This window comes from Cryptomeria japonica, chromosome 3 (genome assembly GCF_030272615.1).
Source record: "Cryptomeria japonica chromosome 3, Sugi_1.0, whole genome shotgun sequence".
Classification (NCBI taxonomy): Eukaryota; Viridiplantae; Streptophyta; class Pinopsida; order Cupressales; family Cupressaceae; genus Cryptomeria; species Cryptomeria japonica.
Window position 1 is genome coordinate 396,311,996 of NC_081407.1, and position 21,006 is coordinate 396,333,001.

The 21,006-nt window shown below is 36.3% G+C and overlaps 1 protein-coding gene across 1 annotated transcript; it reads right to left on the reverse strand.

Annotated features, from left to right (window-relative positions):
* Window positions 1-63: 63 nt before the first annotated feature.
* Window positions 64-20,261, reverse strand: LOC131047913 (protein PAF1 homolog). Its single transcript, XM_057981731.2, has 12 exons — window positions 18,878-20,261; window positions 17,009-17,077; window positions 16,675-16,782; window positions 16,380-16,563; window positions 16,087-16,166; window positions 15,793-15,912; window positions 15,575-15,680; window positions 10,533-10,619; window positions 10,359-10,430; window positions 2,127-2,198; window positions 1,872-2,039; window positions 64-646 (listed from the first exon to the last, which is right to left on the reverse strand). The coding sequence occupies exons 1-12, from the start codon at window positions 19,927-19,929 to the stop codon at window positions 518-520; spliced, it is 2,247 nt and encodes a 748-aa protein (XP_057837714.1). The 5' UTR covers window positions 19,930-20,261; the 3' UTR covers window positions 64-517.
* Between the last annotated feature and the right edge of the window lie 745 nt (window positions 20,262-21,006).

The following is a 21,006-nucleotide window of genomic DNA, read 5'->3' on the forward strand; positions in this document are numbered from 1 at the left end:
AAATACTTATATAAAACTTTATTGGTCCATATAACATAAAAAATTGCTAAAATAAACAATAGATGAGTAAAATTTGGCATCTCAATAAATTCTTGCCCATTACATAATCTCTGAATCTACACTCATATTTTTCAAGCTAGATTCTGACAGCCACAGAGGATATACCAATATATAGGCCTCTGAAATGCATTGGACAAATATTTGCTTTCGATGTTAGAAACGACACGTTTCTGAAATGCCCGAAGCACAGGATAAGGAACCAGTGCTAGCTACAAATACAGTTTGTTAGAGGTGTAGCTAATCTCATAATTTTTGAATTTTCACAGATGCAATCTATTAATGACTACAAAACTACTCTATGGGACAACATCACATTCCCCACGTGTGATGTTTGTAAGAAGCGGATAGACTTACACACATATACAAGTACCCCATAGAAAAAACATTTGATCTGTTTTCTTTGGTACTCTTTCCTGTATAAAAATTAAAAACACTTAGCTTCATCTTGAGTGCAAACTTATTCAGACATATCTTCCTCTGGGCTTAGATTAGGATCAACTATTTCAGTTCGTCCAATTTTATGCCTAGATCGATGAATGTCTTCATCCGGTGACCTGCGCTTTGAACCAGTAAAACTTCCATGACCCTGGAAAAGACAAAAGAGTTTAAAAAGAGGTCTAAATACAGCATATTGAATTCAGTATACCAATAGCATTCACTTCTTATAACATTATAGGCATATAAGAAATCTGACCTTTAGCAATACAAGTAATTAGATATTAAGTACGTGTCTTTACAGAGGATCAATTTTTATTCAAAAGATGTATGTGTTTGGACTAATTAACTTTCTTCCTGCTAGTGCATTTGTTTTGTAAAGTGCATGGTGGTAAGATGGATTCCAAACCTACCAAAACTGAAAATTCATAAACTGAACTAATATACTGTAGCTAAATATTCATGCAAATTGTTATGCGTTGCCTACATTAAATAGTGTTGTGAAGTTTCAGCAAATGTTTTTGAATAATATCACTTGGAAATTGTTGATGCAAATTGTTATGCACTGCCTACATTAAATAGTGTTCTGAAGTTTCAGCAAATGTTTTTGAATAATATCACTTGGAAATTGTTAATGCTGAAGAAAAGGGTAGTAGACAACAGAGAAATTTATTTTTCTAAAAATGATTGTCCTGGTAAAATGTTTCTCAATTCTTCTATCATTGGTTATTTAAAAAATTTCCTGATTTATACAAACATCGAAGTACAATGATTACTAATTCCTGCTTGTTAAAAGAGATTAAATTATTATCAGATTAAAGTACACAGCATAAACTATTTGCAGCTAAGCCAGCATAATGGCCCCAGAGAAGTCTTGCCCAAACTCTTGTGGAATTATTAAACCCATAAATTATCACCATAGTTACCAGAGGCATGTCCCAGCCTTAAAATAGATGAATCTAATAAATAATTGCAATGGTGCACATTTCCACCATTGATTTAATGATCTTTTTAATACTTCGTCAAAATATACAAAGAATTTTTGTATACTCTGCACACACCAAAATTAAGGGGTCCTCAATGAGTGCTACACTCCCATACCTTTAAAAAACCCCAGCTCAACTAACCTTGATAATAATTTATTACCCATTACAGTTGAAATGCCAAATGGCATGCTTAGCAATTGGAGGATTCAAACATTCATCATGAATTCTAAATAAATAACACTACTCAGAAGATAGAATTTTTTTGCCATTGAATAAGGAAAGCCACAGAAGATAACCACAAAATGAGTTGCAAATATTTCCGTCTTCAACCTAGAAGACTTCTATGTCTCTAGAAGCAAATGAATTTCCAACAAACAAAGATATCATTACCTCCATCAACCTTGCTCTCCCAGAACTTCTATGTTCTTCCTCCTTGTGTGTATGGGACCTATTTCTTACAGTCACCCTTGAAGGTACAGGATATGGATTTTCAATGTCATCATTGGATCTCCCCTCCTTCGCCCTTCTTTTCTGTAGGGAAAGCCTTGTCTGAAGGGGCTGCATTCAAATCAAATCTATTTAAGTCCATGCAAGCACCACTTGTGCATCTTCAAATCAAAACAATAACAAAGAGAAAAGCATCACCATATATGTAGCAGCATCCTCGCCTAGTGTTATAATATATGTTGCTGCATTGTTCACATCATCCGGACGCACCTGCAAAAAAACATGCCACAGTTTAGAAGTATCTCATGACCCTCAATATTCAATTAAAATGAACTGAACAACCAAATCACTGTTCCTTCAAATGTATGAGGAATGGCTGTAGTAGATAAACTAAACTACCAAGCTTTACAAGCAGGCCTGCTACAATGACTGTCAAGTGAGTTATCGGTTTATGCAGATATGGGCAGGTTTCAATGAGCATTGAATAAGTTCATGAGGAACAAGAGTGCAGTAAGATTTCAAGAGACTGCACAAGCTGGGACATTGATAAGTCGTAGAAAAGCATATATATTTTAGCAGTTAAATTGTCACCTACAATAAACTTCAAGAACTTGGAGCTCTTGCCAAAATTGCAGTAGACCTATAATAGTTGTGAGCTATAATCAAGAGGGTACAGCATGAAATTAAAGCTCTGCCCAATCATCCATGAAGCAAGGACGTAACAGTCTGAATAAGTGGATCAAGTGAAGTTGTTCAATGGTTGTAACTTGTAATCATATGAAGTTATCCTAAGACTTTATTTACTACTATTGTAGCATAACATTTGGACCTCTTGTCCGTGTGCTGCAGATATGTGTCTTTATTGTCAATGATGTCAAACAGAGTGGTCAAGAGTGGTCCGGATATATTCTGGTCTGGACATCTGGTGGATTGAGCTCAGTGTTGAGAAGCTGTTGAGCTGTTATGATTCTTAGACTGGAGAGTGTTTGGTAGTTCTATGTTTTGGTAAGTTGCATTGGAATAGTGTCAGCATGTTCTTAATGATGAATTTTGTTAGAAGCATGTTTTCGATGGTCTGGGTATTATTTGTTTTGGTCCAGACTCTTTTCTTTGAGCAGAGATATATTTGGTGCAAGCTTTGGATCACATTATCAGAATTGGATATACTATATATGCATTCCCGTGATTCCGCGGGAAGTGTTTTTTTGGTCCAGTACTAGGCGTTGGATGTTGTTCTTGGTCCGGCTTGTATTTTGCGTTTTTCTTATTGGTTCAGTCATATATCTTGGTCGGAAAAGTGTATACATTTCAATCCTTCTTTTGGCCGACCTTGGCAAGGATGTTTTTGTTCCGGATTGATATATATATATGATGATTTGTTGAGTTGGTGTGTGAAAAAGAGAGAGATGTGAATAAGATGCGAACTGGTTGTGTATGATATATTGGTGTAGAAAGATGTGAGTAATTTTGATATGCGAATGGTAAAGCAGCAAAGATCGGTAAGGGTGTGATGCAAGGTAGTCAATCAGTTGTTTTGTTGTAGTGGATATAGATGCAGTGATTCAGAAGGTCCGGTGGTTCAAATATTTCGATAAGAGCGGAGTTTTGTGCTTCAACAGTGACTATAATCTTGCCCTGAGTGCAGTTAGCTTCAGGTTTGCAAGTCTCTTTTGTATCTTGCTCCATGAGCAGTTAGCCTTGGATAGCAAGTCCGGACAAGTTAGCTCTATCTTTGTAATCATTTCATATATAGTGGATTATCTTGCGGGTTGGCTCCCACCGTGGTTTTTCCCTGTTCGGCTTTTCCACATATAAATCTCGGTGTTCCTGTATGAGTGCTTATGTTGTTGTTGTTTAATTCTTCATGTTGTGGTTAAATGGATTTAAGTGGTTAATTATGTTATTGAGTTTCGGAATTTAGTTTATGTTGATTCACCCCCCATCTCAGCGTCCGCTGTGTTCAACAATTGGTATCAGAGCGTGGTTCCTCTTGAGTAAGCTTAACCGCTTGAGGTAGATCCAGAGTCTTGAACACTATGTTTGAAGAAGAGCTGAATGATATGAGTGCTTTAGATCAAAGCGATTGGAATGATATCGAAGGAGTTGTCGATATGGAATGAGAATTGAGAGCTGCATTGGCTGATCTGGATGATTGTAGAGACAAGTACAAGAAGGTTGTTGAGAAGATTACTTTTTTAAAGGGTTTAGTTGATAAAGGAAAGAGAGCTATTGATGATTATGAAACAAAGCTTGATGAGTAGTCTAAGGAATGCTTGAAACTTGAAGAGGAAGTGTCAAATCTGAAAAAGGAACTTAAAGATGCTAGAGATCAGATTGGTAATGGGTTAAGTCTGAAAGGTGGAAAAGAGATTTGGGAATCCGTCTTGCAATTTCGAAATTGTGGAAAGATTAGTGAATGTTCAAAGGACAATGAAGGAAAGGATAAAGGATTGAAGAATGCTGCTGAGGATAAGAAGACTTTCACGCCTAATCAAAATTTCCAGAAGTTTGTGATGGACCGGAGACCTCCTCCAGTTTCTTCCAAGTATTTATCTTTTAAAAGATAAAAAATTCCATGCAATCAGATAGGACACACAGCAAGTGAGTGCAAAAATCAGATAAAGAATCACTCTTTTAATGGAAATTGTCATTTTTGCAATAAGTTTGGACACAAGGCTAGTTAGTGTAGAAGCCGAATGAAGGTGATCAGAAATGTCATATCTTTCAATGGATATTGTTATGTCTGCAAAAAATTAGGGAATGAAGTTATTGAGTGCAGGAATAAGAATTTCAAAAGAAATGTGATTGGAAATATGATGCAGAATGGTCCAGTATGTTATAAATGTAATGCTATTGGGCATATTGCAAAGTTTTGTAAAAGTGGTAAAGGAAGAAATGCTCGTCCGAAGAATGGAGTAGGCTCTAAAGGAAAAGGTAAGGCTGTAAGGGTAAGGAAATCAGAAGAGAGGACCGTAGGAAGTATTGAAGGTGGTTCGGCATCCACTATGGATGCAGTTCCTTCTCCCAGTAATTGACTCAGACAACAAGGTCTGAGGGGGAGCATCAATAAAAATATCTTTTCGACCCCTCTCGAGTTGATGATGGGATTCTTATCAGTATGGCAAATATGAGTGATAATTTTTTCCGGAGGTTTAGAGTTTATCTTGTGGTCCGAAAGCAATTTTCAGAGGTTCGCCAAACAGTGTATCAATTTTTTGAAGACCTAATTTGTGAGTATTTATTTGGCGATTATGATCATTTGAGCATTGAAGAGAACGAAGGACATTGAATTCGAGCATAAGTGTGAGAAAGAAATTTGCAAAACAAAAATTTGGCCTTATGGTGAAAATTGTAAGTTTCAACAATGAACATAGACCTGTGTATGAATTGAAGCCTTTTATTCCATCGGAAATAGATCTTGTTGGAGCTTTTTCTAGAATCAATGATCGAGTTATCTATAAGATGTTTGTCAATATATTCATGTTGCTTTGGAAGAGTATGATCATAAAAAGATTAGGGCTTTCAGGAAGAGCAATCAGGATGATAATTCGCAAAGGTTGAAGAATGAATTTGATGCCCTAAGTCGCAAGAGTTTGGATACATGGAATAGATTCCAATGATTGAAGACGAAGAGATTGTTAGGATTGTTCTGAGCAAAATTCATGGTGAGTATTTATGTCTTGATAAACCGTACTTAATTACGAAAGAAGCATTGCAGGCTATGATAGGGTTATGTGCAACCGATGAAGTGTTGATGCTGAAGTCCATTAAAACTGTTGAGGTAAATTGTCTAACCGGTGTTGTATCAAATGGAAGAGCACTGAGAATTGACACTATCAGAGATATAGACATTAGATATGCTACAATGGGAATTCCATACAAAGTTTATTACAGGAATAGAGAGGGTTCTTGTGCGTCTACTGGTGTTCATTTGGCATACAGAATGGTTCGAGAGAATGTTGATTATGATCTATGTGAGATTTTGTGACGACAATTATTCAACAATCTGGAGAAGACGAAGAGTGATATGTATCCGTTTTGGTATGGTTCTTTGATTGTCTGCTTAGTTTTATACTTTATGCATGCATAGCCTGGAGTTGAAGATATTGCTTGGAGAAATGATACAACTATTGGGTCCCAGATTAAAGGATATCTAGATGGTTTGGATGATTGTTCAAATATGCGCAAGATTTTCTTTGAGAAGCTTAGAAGTGTTCCAGTTTTGAGGGATCGGATTCCTCCTAAGGTTTTGGACTGGTATAGAAATGACATTGTGTTTTAGTTAATAAAGATAAATACTTTTTAGAAGCTATGGTTCCGAAAGTATCTTGGGTAACTCCTTTACCTTATGAGGTTTCAGAAGATGAATACATGAAGTTGGCTAAGAAAATTTTGATGATGCCTAAAGATCCAAATGCAGAGATTTGGCACAAGGGATGAGATTATTGGAAGGTCCAGAATGCGGGTACCGATGAAGAAGTCTAGAAGATCTTCCGAAGATGTGTCCGCCTCTAGCTCTAAGGTTCAGATAAGGGAAAAAGAAGTTCCGAAGAAGAAGGAAATTGTGTCGATGGTTATTGACAGCGATGTTGAGGAAGAAAAGACAAAAGTAGAGCATGAGTTAGTTTAGAATGAGCAAAGAGAAGAGTAGCAAGTTTCCAAAGAAAAGTTTGATGATGAAGAGCTGATAGAAGAAAAGGTATTGGAGATGATAGAGATGCTTGGCGGTATGAAGTTAGTTGGTGATTCTTATCATGATCATGTGTTGTATGAGCGGGATGTAATTGAAAAGGCTTATAAAGTATTTAGTGTAGAACAATTTGGTTGCAACTGATATTACAAATTGTCTTCCGGAGGAACTTGTTGAAGTGCTTGTTGAAAGAATCGTTGAGGAAGATGTTGATGAAGAATTTACCGAAGTAAATGTGCAAAAAATGATGATTGTTAAGTGCAGGAAGGCACATCATGTGTTAATTCTTAATTTGCTGAATTTCAGGAAATCGATTGGTGAAGTTGAAAAATTGTACAAATACTACTTGAAGTGGCCGGCTGCCACACAGAAATTTAAAGGTAAAATTGATCAAATTGAGTCTTAATTGATTGATATGGGAAAAGAATATAAAGTGTTAAAAAATATTTATGGTAAAGAAAGGGACAAAGCACATGAATTGCCTAATCAATTAGCCCTAAGGAAAAGTCAAAGAGATGAGTTCATCAAAATGTTTGCAGAGTTGAAAGCCGATGTTGAATTGAAACTGTCCACTTATTTGAAGTAGTTGATTGATGCTGAAAGTGTGGAGAAAGGAGCTAAGAGCATAAATTCGTTTGATTAGGTTGAGAGTAAATGTGTTAATTGTGAATGTCAAAGTAGAATTTTGGATGCTTCTACTCGTGCTTGGAAAGCCTTGGTGATTAAATTGAAGACGCAGTTCAAGGATATCTGGCCAGGTGACTTTGAATGATTTCTATGCTTATTGATTTGTGGCCTTTGTCCTCGATGACAAAGGGGGAGAAAGTTTGCTGACAAATGTTTATATTTCATCTGCTTCATGTTTCATGAGATATTGTTGTTAGGGGGAGTTGTTGGCTATTATTGTTGTTAAGTGGTTTTTAAAGACATTTCGTTTGGTAAACATTTTTTTTGTTTGCCATCAGTGACAAACGGGGAGATTGTTGCAGATATGTGTCTTTATTGTCATTGATGTCAAACAGAGTGGTCGAAAGTGGTCCGGATATGTTCTAGTCTGGACATCTGGTAGATTGAGTTCAGTGTTGAGAAGCTATTGAGCTGTTATGGTTCTTAGACCGGAGAGTGTTTGGTAGTTCTATGTTTTGGTAAGTTGCGTTGGAATAGTGTCAACGTGTTCTTAATGATGAATTCTGTTCAAAGCATGTTTTGGATGGTCCGGATATTATTTGTTTTGGTCCAGACTCTTTTCTTTGAGTAGAGAGATATTTGGTGCAAGCTTTAGATTGCATTGTCAAAATTAGATATACTGTATATGTGTTCCGTTGATTCCGCGGGAAGTGTTCTTTTGGTCCAATACTGCACGTTCGATGTTGTTATTGGTCTAACTTATATTTTGCACTTTTCTTTTTGGTCTGGTTGTATATCTTGGTCGGAAAAGTGTATACGTTTCAATCCTTCTTTTGGCCGACCTTGGCAAGGATGTTTTTGTTCTAATTTGATATATATATATGATTATTTATTGAGTAGGTGTGTGAAAAAGAGAGATGTGAATAAGATGCAAACTGGTTGTGTATGAGATATTGGTGTAGAAAGATGCGAGTAATTTTGATAAGCGAATGGTAAAGCAGCAAAGATCAGTAAGGGTGTGATTCAAGGTAGTCAGTCAGTTGTTTTGTTGCGATGGATATAGATGTAGTGATTCACAAGGTCCGATGGTTTGAATATTCAGTAAGAGCAGAGTTTTGTGCTTTAACAATGACTGTAATATACATTCTGAGATGCCTCTATTGAAACAGTTCTTTTTCTAATATTGCAATTTTGTATCTTGCCCTGAGTGCAGTTAGCTTCAGGTTTGCAAGTCTTTTTTGTATCTTGCTCCATGAGCAGTTAGCCTTGGATAGCAAGTTCAGAGCAGTTAACTCTATCTTTGTAATCATTTCATATATAGTGGATTATCTTGTCGGTTGACTCCCACTGTGGTTTTTCCCTATTCGGGTATTCCACGTATAAATCTCAGTGTTCCTATGTGAGTTCTTATGTTGCTGTTGTTTAATTCTTCGTGTTGTGGATAAATGGATTTAAGTGGTTAATTATGTTATTGAGTTTCAGAATTTAGTTTATGCTGATTCACCCACCCCACCCCTCTCAGCATCTGGTGTGTTCAACACCATGTTATAAAAGTAATGCTAGTTAAAATTTACAAGCATTTTAGAGGGAGCCTCAGCAATTAGAGAAAAATGTTTGACAATTACATTAAAAAAAGAATGCAATTGCATTGATCTCCATTAGTGTTCCCTTTTTCGAATTAGCATCATGGAGAAGACCTCTATCCCCATTTCCTATAGGCTAGAGAATTTGTGAGGAAAATGAATTTTAATGCTTTTTGAGTTAGGCCCCATCACAATTATTTTTAGGGCAACTTAAATAATATTATTTTAATAAATTAAACAGTGTTTCTGAACACAAATATTAAAAAGCATTTTCAAATACTCTAGAAAAAAATTGTTCTAAAGGCAATTCCATACGGGTTGCATGGTGTCCTGACTTGGAATTTTAATGCAAATGTGCCAATTGGCATTTGGAGAGTTTTATGTTGGATCTTCAGAATTTATTGCTACTGTTCATCACCATTTTAGGCTAGATCTGGAGCAACATTTTGTGGAGGAGATTGTCAACATTATTTACACCAAGCCCAAGGTTGCTGATATATATGTTGTTTCTGTATATTTTATTGCTGATTTTGACACGTTTTCTTGGAGTGCCTGCCCTAGGGCAGATCTGTACCATTTTGAGAGGAGACTTTGGAGGTGTTGTACCTTCCTATTTATTGCTGACATCATCCAATTTGCGAGCAAACTGCAGAGTAAGAGATTTTGTGAAGGCTTCAATCACCATTAGGCACATTTTCATGTGCATATTGGTGTGGCACTGTCTGTCAGAGGGTTTTTGGACATCCTAATGACTGCAATCTGCCATCCTCAAGAGTACCACCTGCCATCATTTCCGAGCTGAACACCTCTCATTTATTGTTTACTGTCCTATTTGGAGGGTTCTCATGATATTTTCTGGAGGTGTTAGAACTGTACAGCAGTCCATGCTGCGCTATCACAGAATTCAAAAAGCTGTCCTAATCAGAAATCAGTGCCTTATTCGATCCTTTGGTTGGTATAACTCAGATTTGCATAAGTTGGTTCGATATCTGCATTTTTGTTAGAAGATTTGACAATTGCAAGCTCAAAAATATTGTTTCCAGAGAATTTGTGTCCACACTGTAATTGTACAATTGATCACATATTAGATCTAGCTTTTACTGCAATGTTATGTACTGATGCAATGCTTTTCCAACCATATGTTATCAAATGTAACATACAGATTTGATCAATTTCAGTGCATTAGGGTTTCATATTTTCTTTCTAACGAAGTTGAGGGTTTAATATAATAACTTTCACTTATCTACAGTACTTATCAGCAATTTTATTTCCTTTCCAGTTTGCTGTTCCTTCCTCGGAAAAATCAGAAAATAACAAAAAATTTACAAAAGGGGACATTACATTACAACTTATCAGTAGTTCTAAAAGGATATAAATTTTATGTTGTATGGCAGTGGAAACTTGTAAAACTTTCAAATATTTTTAATGTTAAATTTTTTAAGATCTTTTATTAATGTCCCCGCTTATGAAAAGAAAAATCGGAATAAACAAAAGTAACTCCCATGTCATTCAATTGTAACTGATACGTACATCCCAATGGTACTCCCTCAACCAGGTGTAGGACATCTCTTCATCATCCTCATCATACATATCTTTCATGAGCTGCCATTTAATATGAAAGTTGTTAGCATGCAATCCATGAAATAGAAACAAAATGCTTGGGAATATCAGAAGTATGCATTTATCATGAACTCTTTCACATGCCTCCTCCACTCCAGGGACCATGTATGCCAAAAATGTATCTTTTTTTGTTGAATTTGTGCCAGAATTAACAAAGCTCTTCATTATAGCCTGCATTCAGATAAGAACAAAGTAAAAAAAATTATCTGGCTGTAATAACATCATGTGAAACATCTAAGCCATTTTGAGTTTAAAAAAGAGAAGCCTTCATCTTCTTCTAAAAAACATTTTAAGATTAGAATATACAATATAACTCCAAAATATGGGATATCACTAAAAAACAATCAATGTTTCACTAATTAGATAACAATGCAATGTTGTTGCCATGATTGTGTGTTCGTATGTAAGAGAGGAAAAGACGAATTTAACAAGGATGGTCTTGAGAAAATAATGCCAAAAATGATTAAGAAAAAACAGCCATAGAAATGCATATTTTTTAGTATCTTGTAAATAAGGTAAGGGAGCTCTGCCAGGATTTGGTGCATGGTAAACTGAGCTGAGAAGAGTAGATTATGCTTTTGATTTCTCTTCGTAGCGTGAGTTTTTTTTGTGGAAGGGTTTAGAGATGTTTTTTGGTGAAAATGCAAGAAAGAGAAAGAAGCACCTAGATTCCTCTAGGTTGAATTTAAACAGAGGAATTATGCAAGATGGTAACTTGTAAGTGGTCCAAAAGGCGATTCGTACAGCAAATACAGTGGCCGGGCAACAGTGCTCTCCCTTAAGACTGAAGAAAGGTTGGTGATACTTGGGGAGATTTGCACAGCAAAGGAAGCCTGCACAATTAAGGAGCTTGACATCAAAAACCTTGAGAATAATATTTATACACTCCTCTCTGAATGTCTTATCTATAGCTTTTGTAGAGTTCAAATGTCTATTGATGACTTGAATGAGTAGACAAGAAAGAACTGGAGGATATTTCAAAGCCACCTTTGCTGATGAGTTGGACAAGGAACAAATCTTTCAAGGACATTTTTTCCAAAATGTGAACCTATTTACGAGAAAAATGACATATTGGAAATAAACCCATGATGGAAGAAAACATTCAAGAGCTCGTCTGGATATATATGTAACCCTTACCAAATGAACTATGATCAGATTATATTTTTCATTCTCTAGGGAATTTTATGAGCATATTTGTGTGTTCCAAAACCAATTTCACGAAGAGCTGCTAACCATGCAAGGATGTGTATTGAGTTGGATGTGAATGGAGAAAGGCAACTGACTATGAATCCAGTCTATTTAGATGCAGAGCCTCTCAAAAGTATGGCCATTTTGCAAGTGAATGTGCACTCACAATGCAACAAAAGATTTTTGCCCAGCCAATTGTGCTCTCTAGGACAGATGAGGAAGGTTGCCAGAAGACTTCGAAGAAGAATACAGACAATACCATGTGGAGGAAAGTAGGTATATCACATAAGAAAGGAAGCAGAAAATCAGCAGTGATGAACAGAAAAGAATCTTGCAAGGGTTAGTGGCCTCAAAGGAAAAGAAAAGAATAGAAGGTTGTGATTTCAAGAAGAATACTTAAGGCATACTAGAGCAAACATAGGAGGGAAAGGTGTCTAAGGAGGTCATGATGAATGAGGCTCACATTATTTCTTAAAGGCACAGAGACCACAATAGATCTGAAAAAGATAAGAGGGTTTGAGGAAGAGTGAAAAGGTAGAAAATTTGAATAAGCAATGAAAAGAACAGCCCATAGTTAAGTCAACCACTGGAAAAAGTACCTTAAACTGGCCAAAGCAATCAAAATTACGAAGAAAACTATGCTAGATGGCCAGTAGGTCATAATCTCCATTGATGGAAGTACTCAGAAAGACAAAATGCAAATGCAATTCATGAAGATAATATCATGGAATATCAAAGGAATGCATGCCCCTTCCAAGAAAAGGCTATTGAAATCAATAATAGAGCAAGAAATACAACCATTCTAAGGTAACTAGGGCAAGAAGAAGCCAGCTGGAAAGATATGGCAGATCAATTTGGAGTAATAAGTGTAGGTTAGTGGATGCTAAGGGTCAGGTTAAAGGTTTAGTCATATCATGGATTCTTGACTCCAGAAATCAAAAATTCAAATTCAGCAAAAACTCAGTAACCCAAAATTTTGATTCAGACTCTGGACATAGCATATAGAAAAATTACATATAAACACAAAACAAACTTTAATAATGCCTGAGACGCATAAAAAATGAATTTAGAGAACACATATCTCTCTTTTGATCATAGTGTCATAACTCAGTGTCAGAATTGCTTAACAAACCAAAACTACGAACGGAATTAAGTCAGTTGGATTTCAATCAGGAGACTAATATGGCTAGATAATTCATACAAATAACCAAAAAACACTGTTTTATTATTTCAAGCCAAATAAAGAGAAAAAGCTCTGTTTTTTCATCCCGCACAAACAATTGTCAAACCCGGAGCACAGATTTGTGGGCAGAAGCCCCCAGTGAGAAATTGAGGACAGAAGCCCCCAGTAGGATTAAGTGATGGCACCCCAGGTACATTCCCTAGCATGACACAAGATGGGATCAAGAGGCAGAGTCCCAACCATCAGGGTCAAAATAAGGGCTTTGAGGCCTTATGGTGCATGAAGATTTTCATATTTTTATGGATTTTAACCAATCATTGGTAAATCTTTTAATCACTCTACAAACATTTCACACCACTAAGATGCTAATTGCTGAAGACAAAAATGATAACAAACACAAAAAAATACGGTTTGGTCAAGAAAACTGGCAAACAGAGTAGCCGGAAACTCCTTTGTCCCTCCTTGGGCACGCATATCCCCGTATCCGAAACAAATACGTATCCAATATAGCCCGGATACACATTGAATAATGTACCCACATGTGCCCAGAAAACCTTGATTTCCAACCATGCTAGATACTATGTGATTTGATTTTTAAAAAAATTGACGGAAATCTTCCTAAATTTAATTTTAAAAAACTTCATTCATGCATTTTTATTTTTTTAAATTGGTATAAACAAAACCTACACCCAATAAGAAAGACAAATGAAATGTTTTTCTATTTGAGTGACCCATCAAAGTGTATCAAAGTGTATTATTCTTTTGTATCTCCGTTTTGGGTTTTTAAACCTTTTTGTTCCAATAGACTTTACTACTAATCCAAAAAAAAAATCCATAACCTTAACAAATTAAATCTAAGTTACCAATCGGGGTACTGGTTCAGGTTCAGGTTAAAGTTCAGTAAACCAAATATCATTCATATGCTAAACAAATTACCACAAATATTACAAAATCAAAACCTAATTCTATATAAACTTGTCAAACTTAAACGTCATAATAAATATTCATTTTTATAAATATTATGAGTATATTTATTTAATAAATAGGCAACATATATTAACTATTTAAATAAACAAACAATTACTTATTTAAATAAATCAAAATTTGAAATCCCAAAATCAAAAAAATCAAAAAAGATAAATCAAACAAAGAGAAAAATAAAAGAGATGACAGAAAAAGGAAAAATGAAAGGAAAAGTTATCAAAAAAAATCATTCTATGAAGGAACGGCAGCAAACAGGTCCATGAAGGAAATCCGCCAAAGAAATGAAATAAAAAATGCCCTAAACCTTCTAATCATGTCACTGTTCATTGTCTTTTCCTCGTGGTGGATAAAAGTCACAACAAAACAATGAGGTTTAGATCTTTTACACGGCAAAAAGGTCAAAAAAAATCCTTAGAAAACTGTAACTGCGGTTCAAAACACTCAGGAATCACCACCTGGAGTCAGTCAGATTTGCCACATGAAAGTTGGAAATGTTTCAGGTGATACAAATTCAACCTCTAGTTGAATCTGGTGGGCACAGATCTTTGCCACATATTAATTCCATAGGTGATTCAAATCAGGATCCAATTCCAAGACGTTTCTTACTCAAAATCGGCCTGTATATGTGCCAATTCAGCAACTCAGGTAACACTAATCGAATAACTAAATAAAGTTTATATTTGACCATCCTAATCTCCACACATCTGCCATGGTATATAAACTAAATAAATAAAGTTTATATTTGGTAGCGTATAAGAATATGGCAAATTGTCGGCCATTGTATGCCAAAGAATTTTGTATTATGCAGAGTGCTTGTTTTTGTAATCCCATCCTTTGTACTATAATGCCTTCGTTTCATTTTGTGTCCTAGGTTACCATCATATAAGTCGTATTCTTCTTTTATGTCTCTATTAGAATCATGTCACTGATTGAGCCATGTGTCTAGAAATATTGGTGAATTCATATTTGCCCTAAGGGTGTGCAAAGTTAGTATATATTATATCATAATCATGTGAATAAGTCCATCATAATTGTGTGCAGGTAGTCCATGTCTATTGGTGCTGGCAATTCAAATAAATATGTGTGATGAGGAGGGTGAAGGAGGCAAAAACAAAGCAACAAGTAAGAAATCATGCCTAGCAGTCTTCCATTTCGGGCATGGGATTTCTTACAGTCATTGAGTTAAAAAAAATTTAAAACAAAAAGTGGGCACAGATCTTTGACAGATTCACACAGAAAAATTAAAAAAATGCACAGGTTCTTGACAGATTCACACAGGTTCATCTGGAATGAATACACAGTCAAAAAATGCCATCTGCCAGAACCCCCAACTGGATTGAGTTGGAGTCTGAACTGTGTTCAAACCAGACCTGGACTCAGGGCTGCAAAGGACAAACCAGTGGTGTAGAATAAAATCATGTTGAGCGATCCCCAAAAATGGAAGTTACTCTCACAAAAAGGACACTGGTGGTTATAATATTTCAACTTATGAAAAGTCCAAGGCTGCAACAAGAAGCAACCATACTTCTAGCAAAACCAATAACAATTGAAACCATTATGTTAGAATGAGAAGTGATAATAGTCCTGGTAAAACTGTAATAGATTTCTCGAAATGAATGGCAATCTATAGAAGACATTATCTCATCCCATATCACATCATATTAACATTTTAAATGCCATATTCCCAAGAATATAAACTAATATGCAATCTCTAACACTGCAACCATTTATGAAAATGTGAAAAGGTGATGAATAGTTCATCAAACATTACCCGAGCCTCTATTTCATCACGGACAGAAGGTTCCAACTTGCTAAACATTTCAGTATCTGCTGTTGCTTCACCGTCAAATGTGGCAAGAAGAAGTTGTTCTTCCCAACTACCAATATAAGTTTCAATCAGGTATATTTTGATTAAAAAATTACCACAAATGACATCAAACTTGCTATACAAACTATTAAATTATGGTAATATTGATATACAGTACATACCGATCCAAATCAGGAAGAAGAGGAAGGATTTCCATTGGCTCCAGACCAACTTTGGTCTGGTGAACTGGGCGTAATTTGGATACCCTGAACGACTCTTCAATTGCCTCAATTTGTTGATCTCTGTAAACAAGAAAAATAAAATAGATAATTAAATGTTCCATCACTTTCATTTTCCTTATCCCATTTAACAAAAACAAATACGACAAAAAAGGTTCCTCTTTGTAATATGTCAAAGCTTTCAAAATATTATAGTATCAAAAGGTCTAAGAGCATCACAATCTCATTGATACTTGCCTGTTGTTAAGATTTTCCAAAAAGAGATTGCGTCCTTCCCTTGTTTCTCGCAACTCCTTGGCTTGTTTAATCGTTAAATTCTACAAATTTCAAGAATCTCAAGGTCAAATTTTGTTTGAGCCTTCTAATTTGAATCAATACCTTCAAACTATGAGAATTAAATATAGAATTTCTTTCATGTGATAAACATTACAATAATCCCACGATTCAAGCTTCGTATTGAGTTTGAAACACCATGAGGTGGAAAGAAGATCCTTGAAAAAAAACACAATTGCAAGACAAGATTAAAATACCTGCTTGGTAGTAACGTCAAGGCTGATCGGAGAAATGTATTGTGTTTTGACAAGCCAACCAACACCTTTATCAGTCGGCCTTTCCTTTCTTCTAATACCATCTTGTCTGTTCGGTGTTGTCATCTCATCATCTCGCAAAAGTTCCTCATCTTCTAGAGCTATAGGTTGCTTCTCACTTGTAGGACTGCACCCATTAAACTAAATTCTTAATGCACATTTCAACAAGAGTATCCTGCGACCAAAAAAGAATCAAGTTTTGACTATTTAAATATAGTTTTCAGAAAAAGCTTCTTACTTGTATACATTGATGTCAAGGAGATCAAGTGGGATCCCAAGGTCCGGTTCAACAAATAACTTTGGCTTGTGCATTTTCTCTAAAGATGTGATTGTGTATTTTGTGTATCTGCAATATATTCATGATGAACACCAAAGTAGAATGTGAAATCAAAAGACAACCTGCAATCTGTATGTATATATGCCATGCTTGAAACTTGAATGCAATTTCGCTGAAAAATAATTAATTCGACCATGTTGCATTGTTCAATAAATCAACCATGGCAGTGCTTTAGTTTGCACCATACAACAAGTGTTGGACAAAGGGTAGAAGAGAATGAAGAAACAATACTTACTGATCTTTATTAGTATTAAAGGATAATAATTTTGGTTGTGCTGTTGGGTCTGGGAGCTCATTTCTGAACCTGTAAAACAACAAAATAAATGGATCATAAATATGATATGACTACTAAATCAGATACCTTTTACAATTATCTCAAATAACAAACCAACCATAGATCAAGATTCATTTCACCATATATGATACCCTAACTCCACCAAGGAGGCCAGAACCAACAAGAAAACAGAGTAGGATGAATTACAGTGTGGAAATTCCTCTGCATGTAATGATTAAAATAAAAAATTGAAAAGAACAGAATTGTGTAAAGAGAGACTACAGTAAAAGTACAGAGAGATCCAACTCGTGTAGTTATTGAAATTTAGGGGAGTGGAACAGAATAAAAAAAGAGGAACAACAGAAGGAATGGCAAAAGTATGCCTACAACCTTAATTAAGGATCTCTAAGCAGTACGCACGACAATAAATGCATAAATATATACAAGAATGTCATGGACCACAAACTTAAGGAAAAAATTTAAGGCCCGTACTAAGTTTCAATATAAAAATGAAAGACCTAGTTCAACTTTATAGATTCTACTACAAAATATATTTAACAAGGTAAGAAAATTAAAACATAGTCAAGTCTTTGAAGTTGTAATCAGTAATTCTGACATTTTTTATATACATGACACTAGTCAATATCAACAATTTGCAACCATAGCTGAAAAATGTACACAGATAAAAAAGAATGTCAAGGACCACACACTAAAAGAAAAAAAATCAATTTGTGTTAAGTCCATCAACAAGAAAATGAACTACACGAACTTAGATTACAAATTCCACTTACAAAATATGGCATAAAACCTTGATGGGATCCACAATAACAATGTTTTAAAGACAAGCTGTAGGATTCTAAGCTAATATTACTAATCAAGCAGTCCAACATCCATACTAGGGCAGGCACAACTATCAGCAAAGGTTCCATCCAGAGAAAATGGATCTTTCTCTGTGAGAGCTGATGGGACTGCTGCCTTCCAAAAGCATTGAACAAAGCCCACTCAAGCCCTTGACTAGGCTAATCTAAGTTGCTCAACAGTTTTCAAACTGCTCATTGACTGAGCAAAGCTGATCAAAATCCTTTTCCCAAGAAAGCTGCCGGCCTTTATCATTCTTGTCTCTGTATACAAAGATTTTGCATTCATCACCATTTATTATATATTAAGTGCCTGTTTTGTAAAATCTTAACAATATCATAGAATTAATATCTATGATTACCTTCTGAGCAAGGATGTAAAATGGGGTGCAGTTGGTCGATGCAAGATTAAAATTGTACCTACGGAAACATTTTAAAATGGTGAAACCATTTTCTCTGGAGGAAGGTGTGCGGATGCTGCAGATGGGTGTCTGGAGGTTTTCCATGGCTGGAGAGATATTTTAAGATTTATTTCTGCAAAATGAGAAACCTTTATTGGTGCAATGCATTTTATTCTTTCTCATAAATTAGACATTGACAGTTTAAATAAATCCTACCTGCAAGAGAGGCAGTGAATTTTATTTGGCGTGAAACCATCTTCAGACAGACTACTTCTAAAGTCATTGAGAATTTAAGAACCATATTGAAATTGAGTATAATCTAGATTGTGGTTTAGGTTTCGTCGGTTTCCTTCTTGTGTCTACTCTACTCTGAACCTTCTGCTTAAGGCTTCGACCACCCAAAGAGCCACCATAATGCAATTTTATGAATCTTTAGTTTTAAAAAGTTCCTACTGCAAGGACCTACAGTGAAATTATATCCTACATTTCTAAATAATTTAAGTCAAACAAGTGATTTTCAACGGTGGCAATAACAAAACAAAGACACGCAGAATTTAATAAGTAGTAATTACTTCAATTTACACAAGAAGGTGGTTGGTTTCTTGAGTCTATTCTCAATCTTGTCAGCAGTCAAAAACTGAGGCTTTCTGTCCACCCTCGCGTCTCCTACTCCTCTTGACCCTGCTGCTACCTGAGGTGTTGATTGTGGTGGCGGTAAAGCTTTAGCTGAAGATCCCAACTGGGTTTTCCGCAAAAGGGCAGCCTGAGACTCTTTTTCGCGACGTTGCTTCTCCTTCTCCTTTTCTTTTTCCTGCTGCTTTCTCTGTTCATGTTCTCTTTTCTTGCGCAAGTGCCTTTCTTCCTCGGTCTCAACCTTGGTGGGCAGCTGCTGCGGAGGCTTTGCAGCACTGGCGGGGGGCTCTCTTTGCTTAGGAGTCATGCTGGGCTTAGGCAGAGCACCCCATCCACTGCGTGAAGGAGAAGGTTGATTAATCTTGTGGTTTTCCTTGATTAGATGAGAATTTGCAGAGGCGGAGGCGGAGGGAGGAGGAGGGAGAGGGAAAATGGGTGGTGGAGGAGGGGACTGAGGAGGAGGTGGCGGAGGTGGGGGCGATGCCGGGCGGTCGTGGGAAGGCGGAGGCTGCGATTGAGAAGGAGGCGGGGGTGCGTAATGGGGGAATTGAGAACTGGGGTAATAAGGAGGATGTTGATGTTGTTGATGTTGATGCTGATGCTGGTGTTGAAGGTGAGGCAGAGGCGGCGGAGGGGGCTGAGAATTCTGGGGAGGAAGAGGAGGCGGAGGAAGGGGAGGTGGAGGATAGGCGGATGATCCAGGAGGAGGAAACGCATGGTGCTGGAGAGGGGGCACTCCGTAGGGCGAAGGCTGCATCATGTGGGATGGAGGAGGAGGAGGGGCAGGTGCAGGGGCAGATCCATAGCCACTGTTAGGGCGAATAGGGTTGTAAGGAAGAGGAGGAGGGGCGGGGGCAGATCCATAGCCTCCAAAGTTGTTATTGGGAGCCGCTCCATACTGAGGCGGAGGCTGCCTGTACGAGCCCTGACCAGGCGGAGGGGGAGGAGGAGGGCGGCGCCCTGGACCAATGTTTTGATAAATCGACGCCATTAATCAACCTACGATCTTGGTGTCCCTCCACTTCTATCTTAATCTTAACTTACCCAATAACGAACATCCTGCGCACTACTTGCTAGCCTTTCAAACTGTTTCCCCAAGAGACCATGCTTTAAAACGAGAATATATATGCTTCTGTAAATATTAAACTTTCAAACTGTTTTAGAGTAGCGAAACAGTAATCTTGTTACAAGTGATTTCCTTTCTTCGATCTGTATCAACTATCAATCCATCTTATTCCGAAAACAGCCCAGGATTTTTCTGCTACCATTCCCAATGTTCATGCAAATCGTCCTATTGTTTCCGATGATGTACTTCCATATTGCATACCAATTCATTATTTTAAAAAGCTTTTAAATTTTCTAAATGTAAGTAGAACATATTATTGAAGAAGTTGAAAATATAATTTTAACCAAATTTTGAATGCTATCAATTATAGAGTTTTAACTCTTTTGGTTTAGGAGAAAAGGTGTTGGAACCCCCTTTTTCACACGACTTATGAAGGATGTCATATAGATCATTATAATTTATTTATTTTGAAAAAATAAAAATAATAGAATTTTTAATGCGATTTTTATCATTTTTGTGATAATTTATGCAAGTAATAATGATTTGATTGTACATGTGATCGTATTACCAAAAAATTCTAAGAGCCTAGTGTTCAGTTCAATCTTAAGATTCCTAGGCCTTTTTGAACATGAGGGCAATGTCTATTTTAACCTAAAATGCTTTCAAAATGTAGTTATCTTCAAATTTTGACAACCACCTTTCAAACTTTGCAGATTTGGCCTCACGTGTCCAATTTGAACAAAATAAAAGGCAAAAAAAAAAATTGAACATTCTGACCTTAATGATGAGCTCATATTTATACCAAAATGCTCCAAAATAAACCTGTAATACAAATTCACAAAGAGGAACTCTCTAAAATATGACATTTTTATCAAGTTTTTTAAACTCTCCAAGTCATATTTGGATGCAAGAAAAGAGCATACAAAACTTTTCAAGATCTGTCGAGATTTGTAACCTAACAAAAGCTCATACATAAATCACTTTCAAATATGATGATGATAT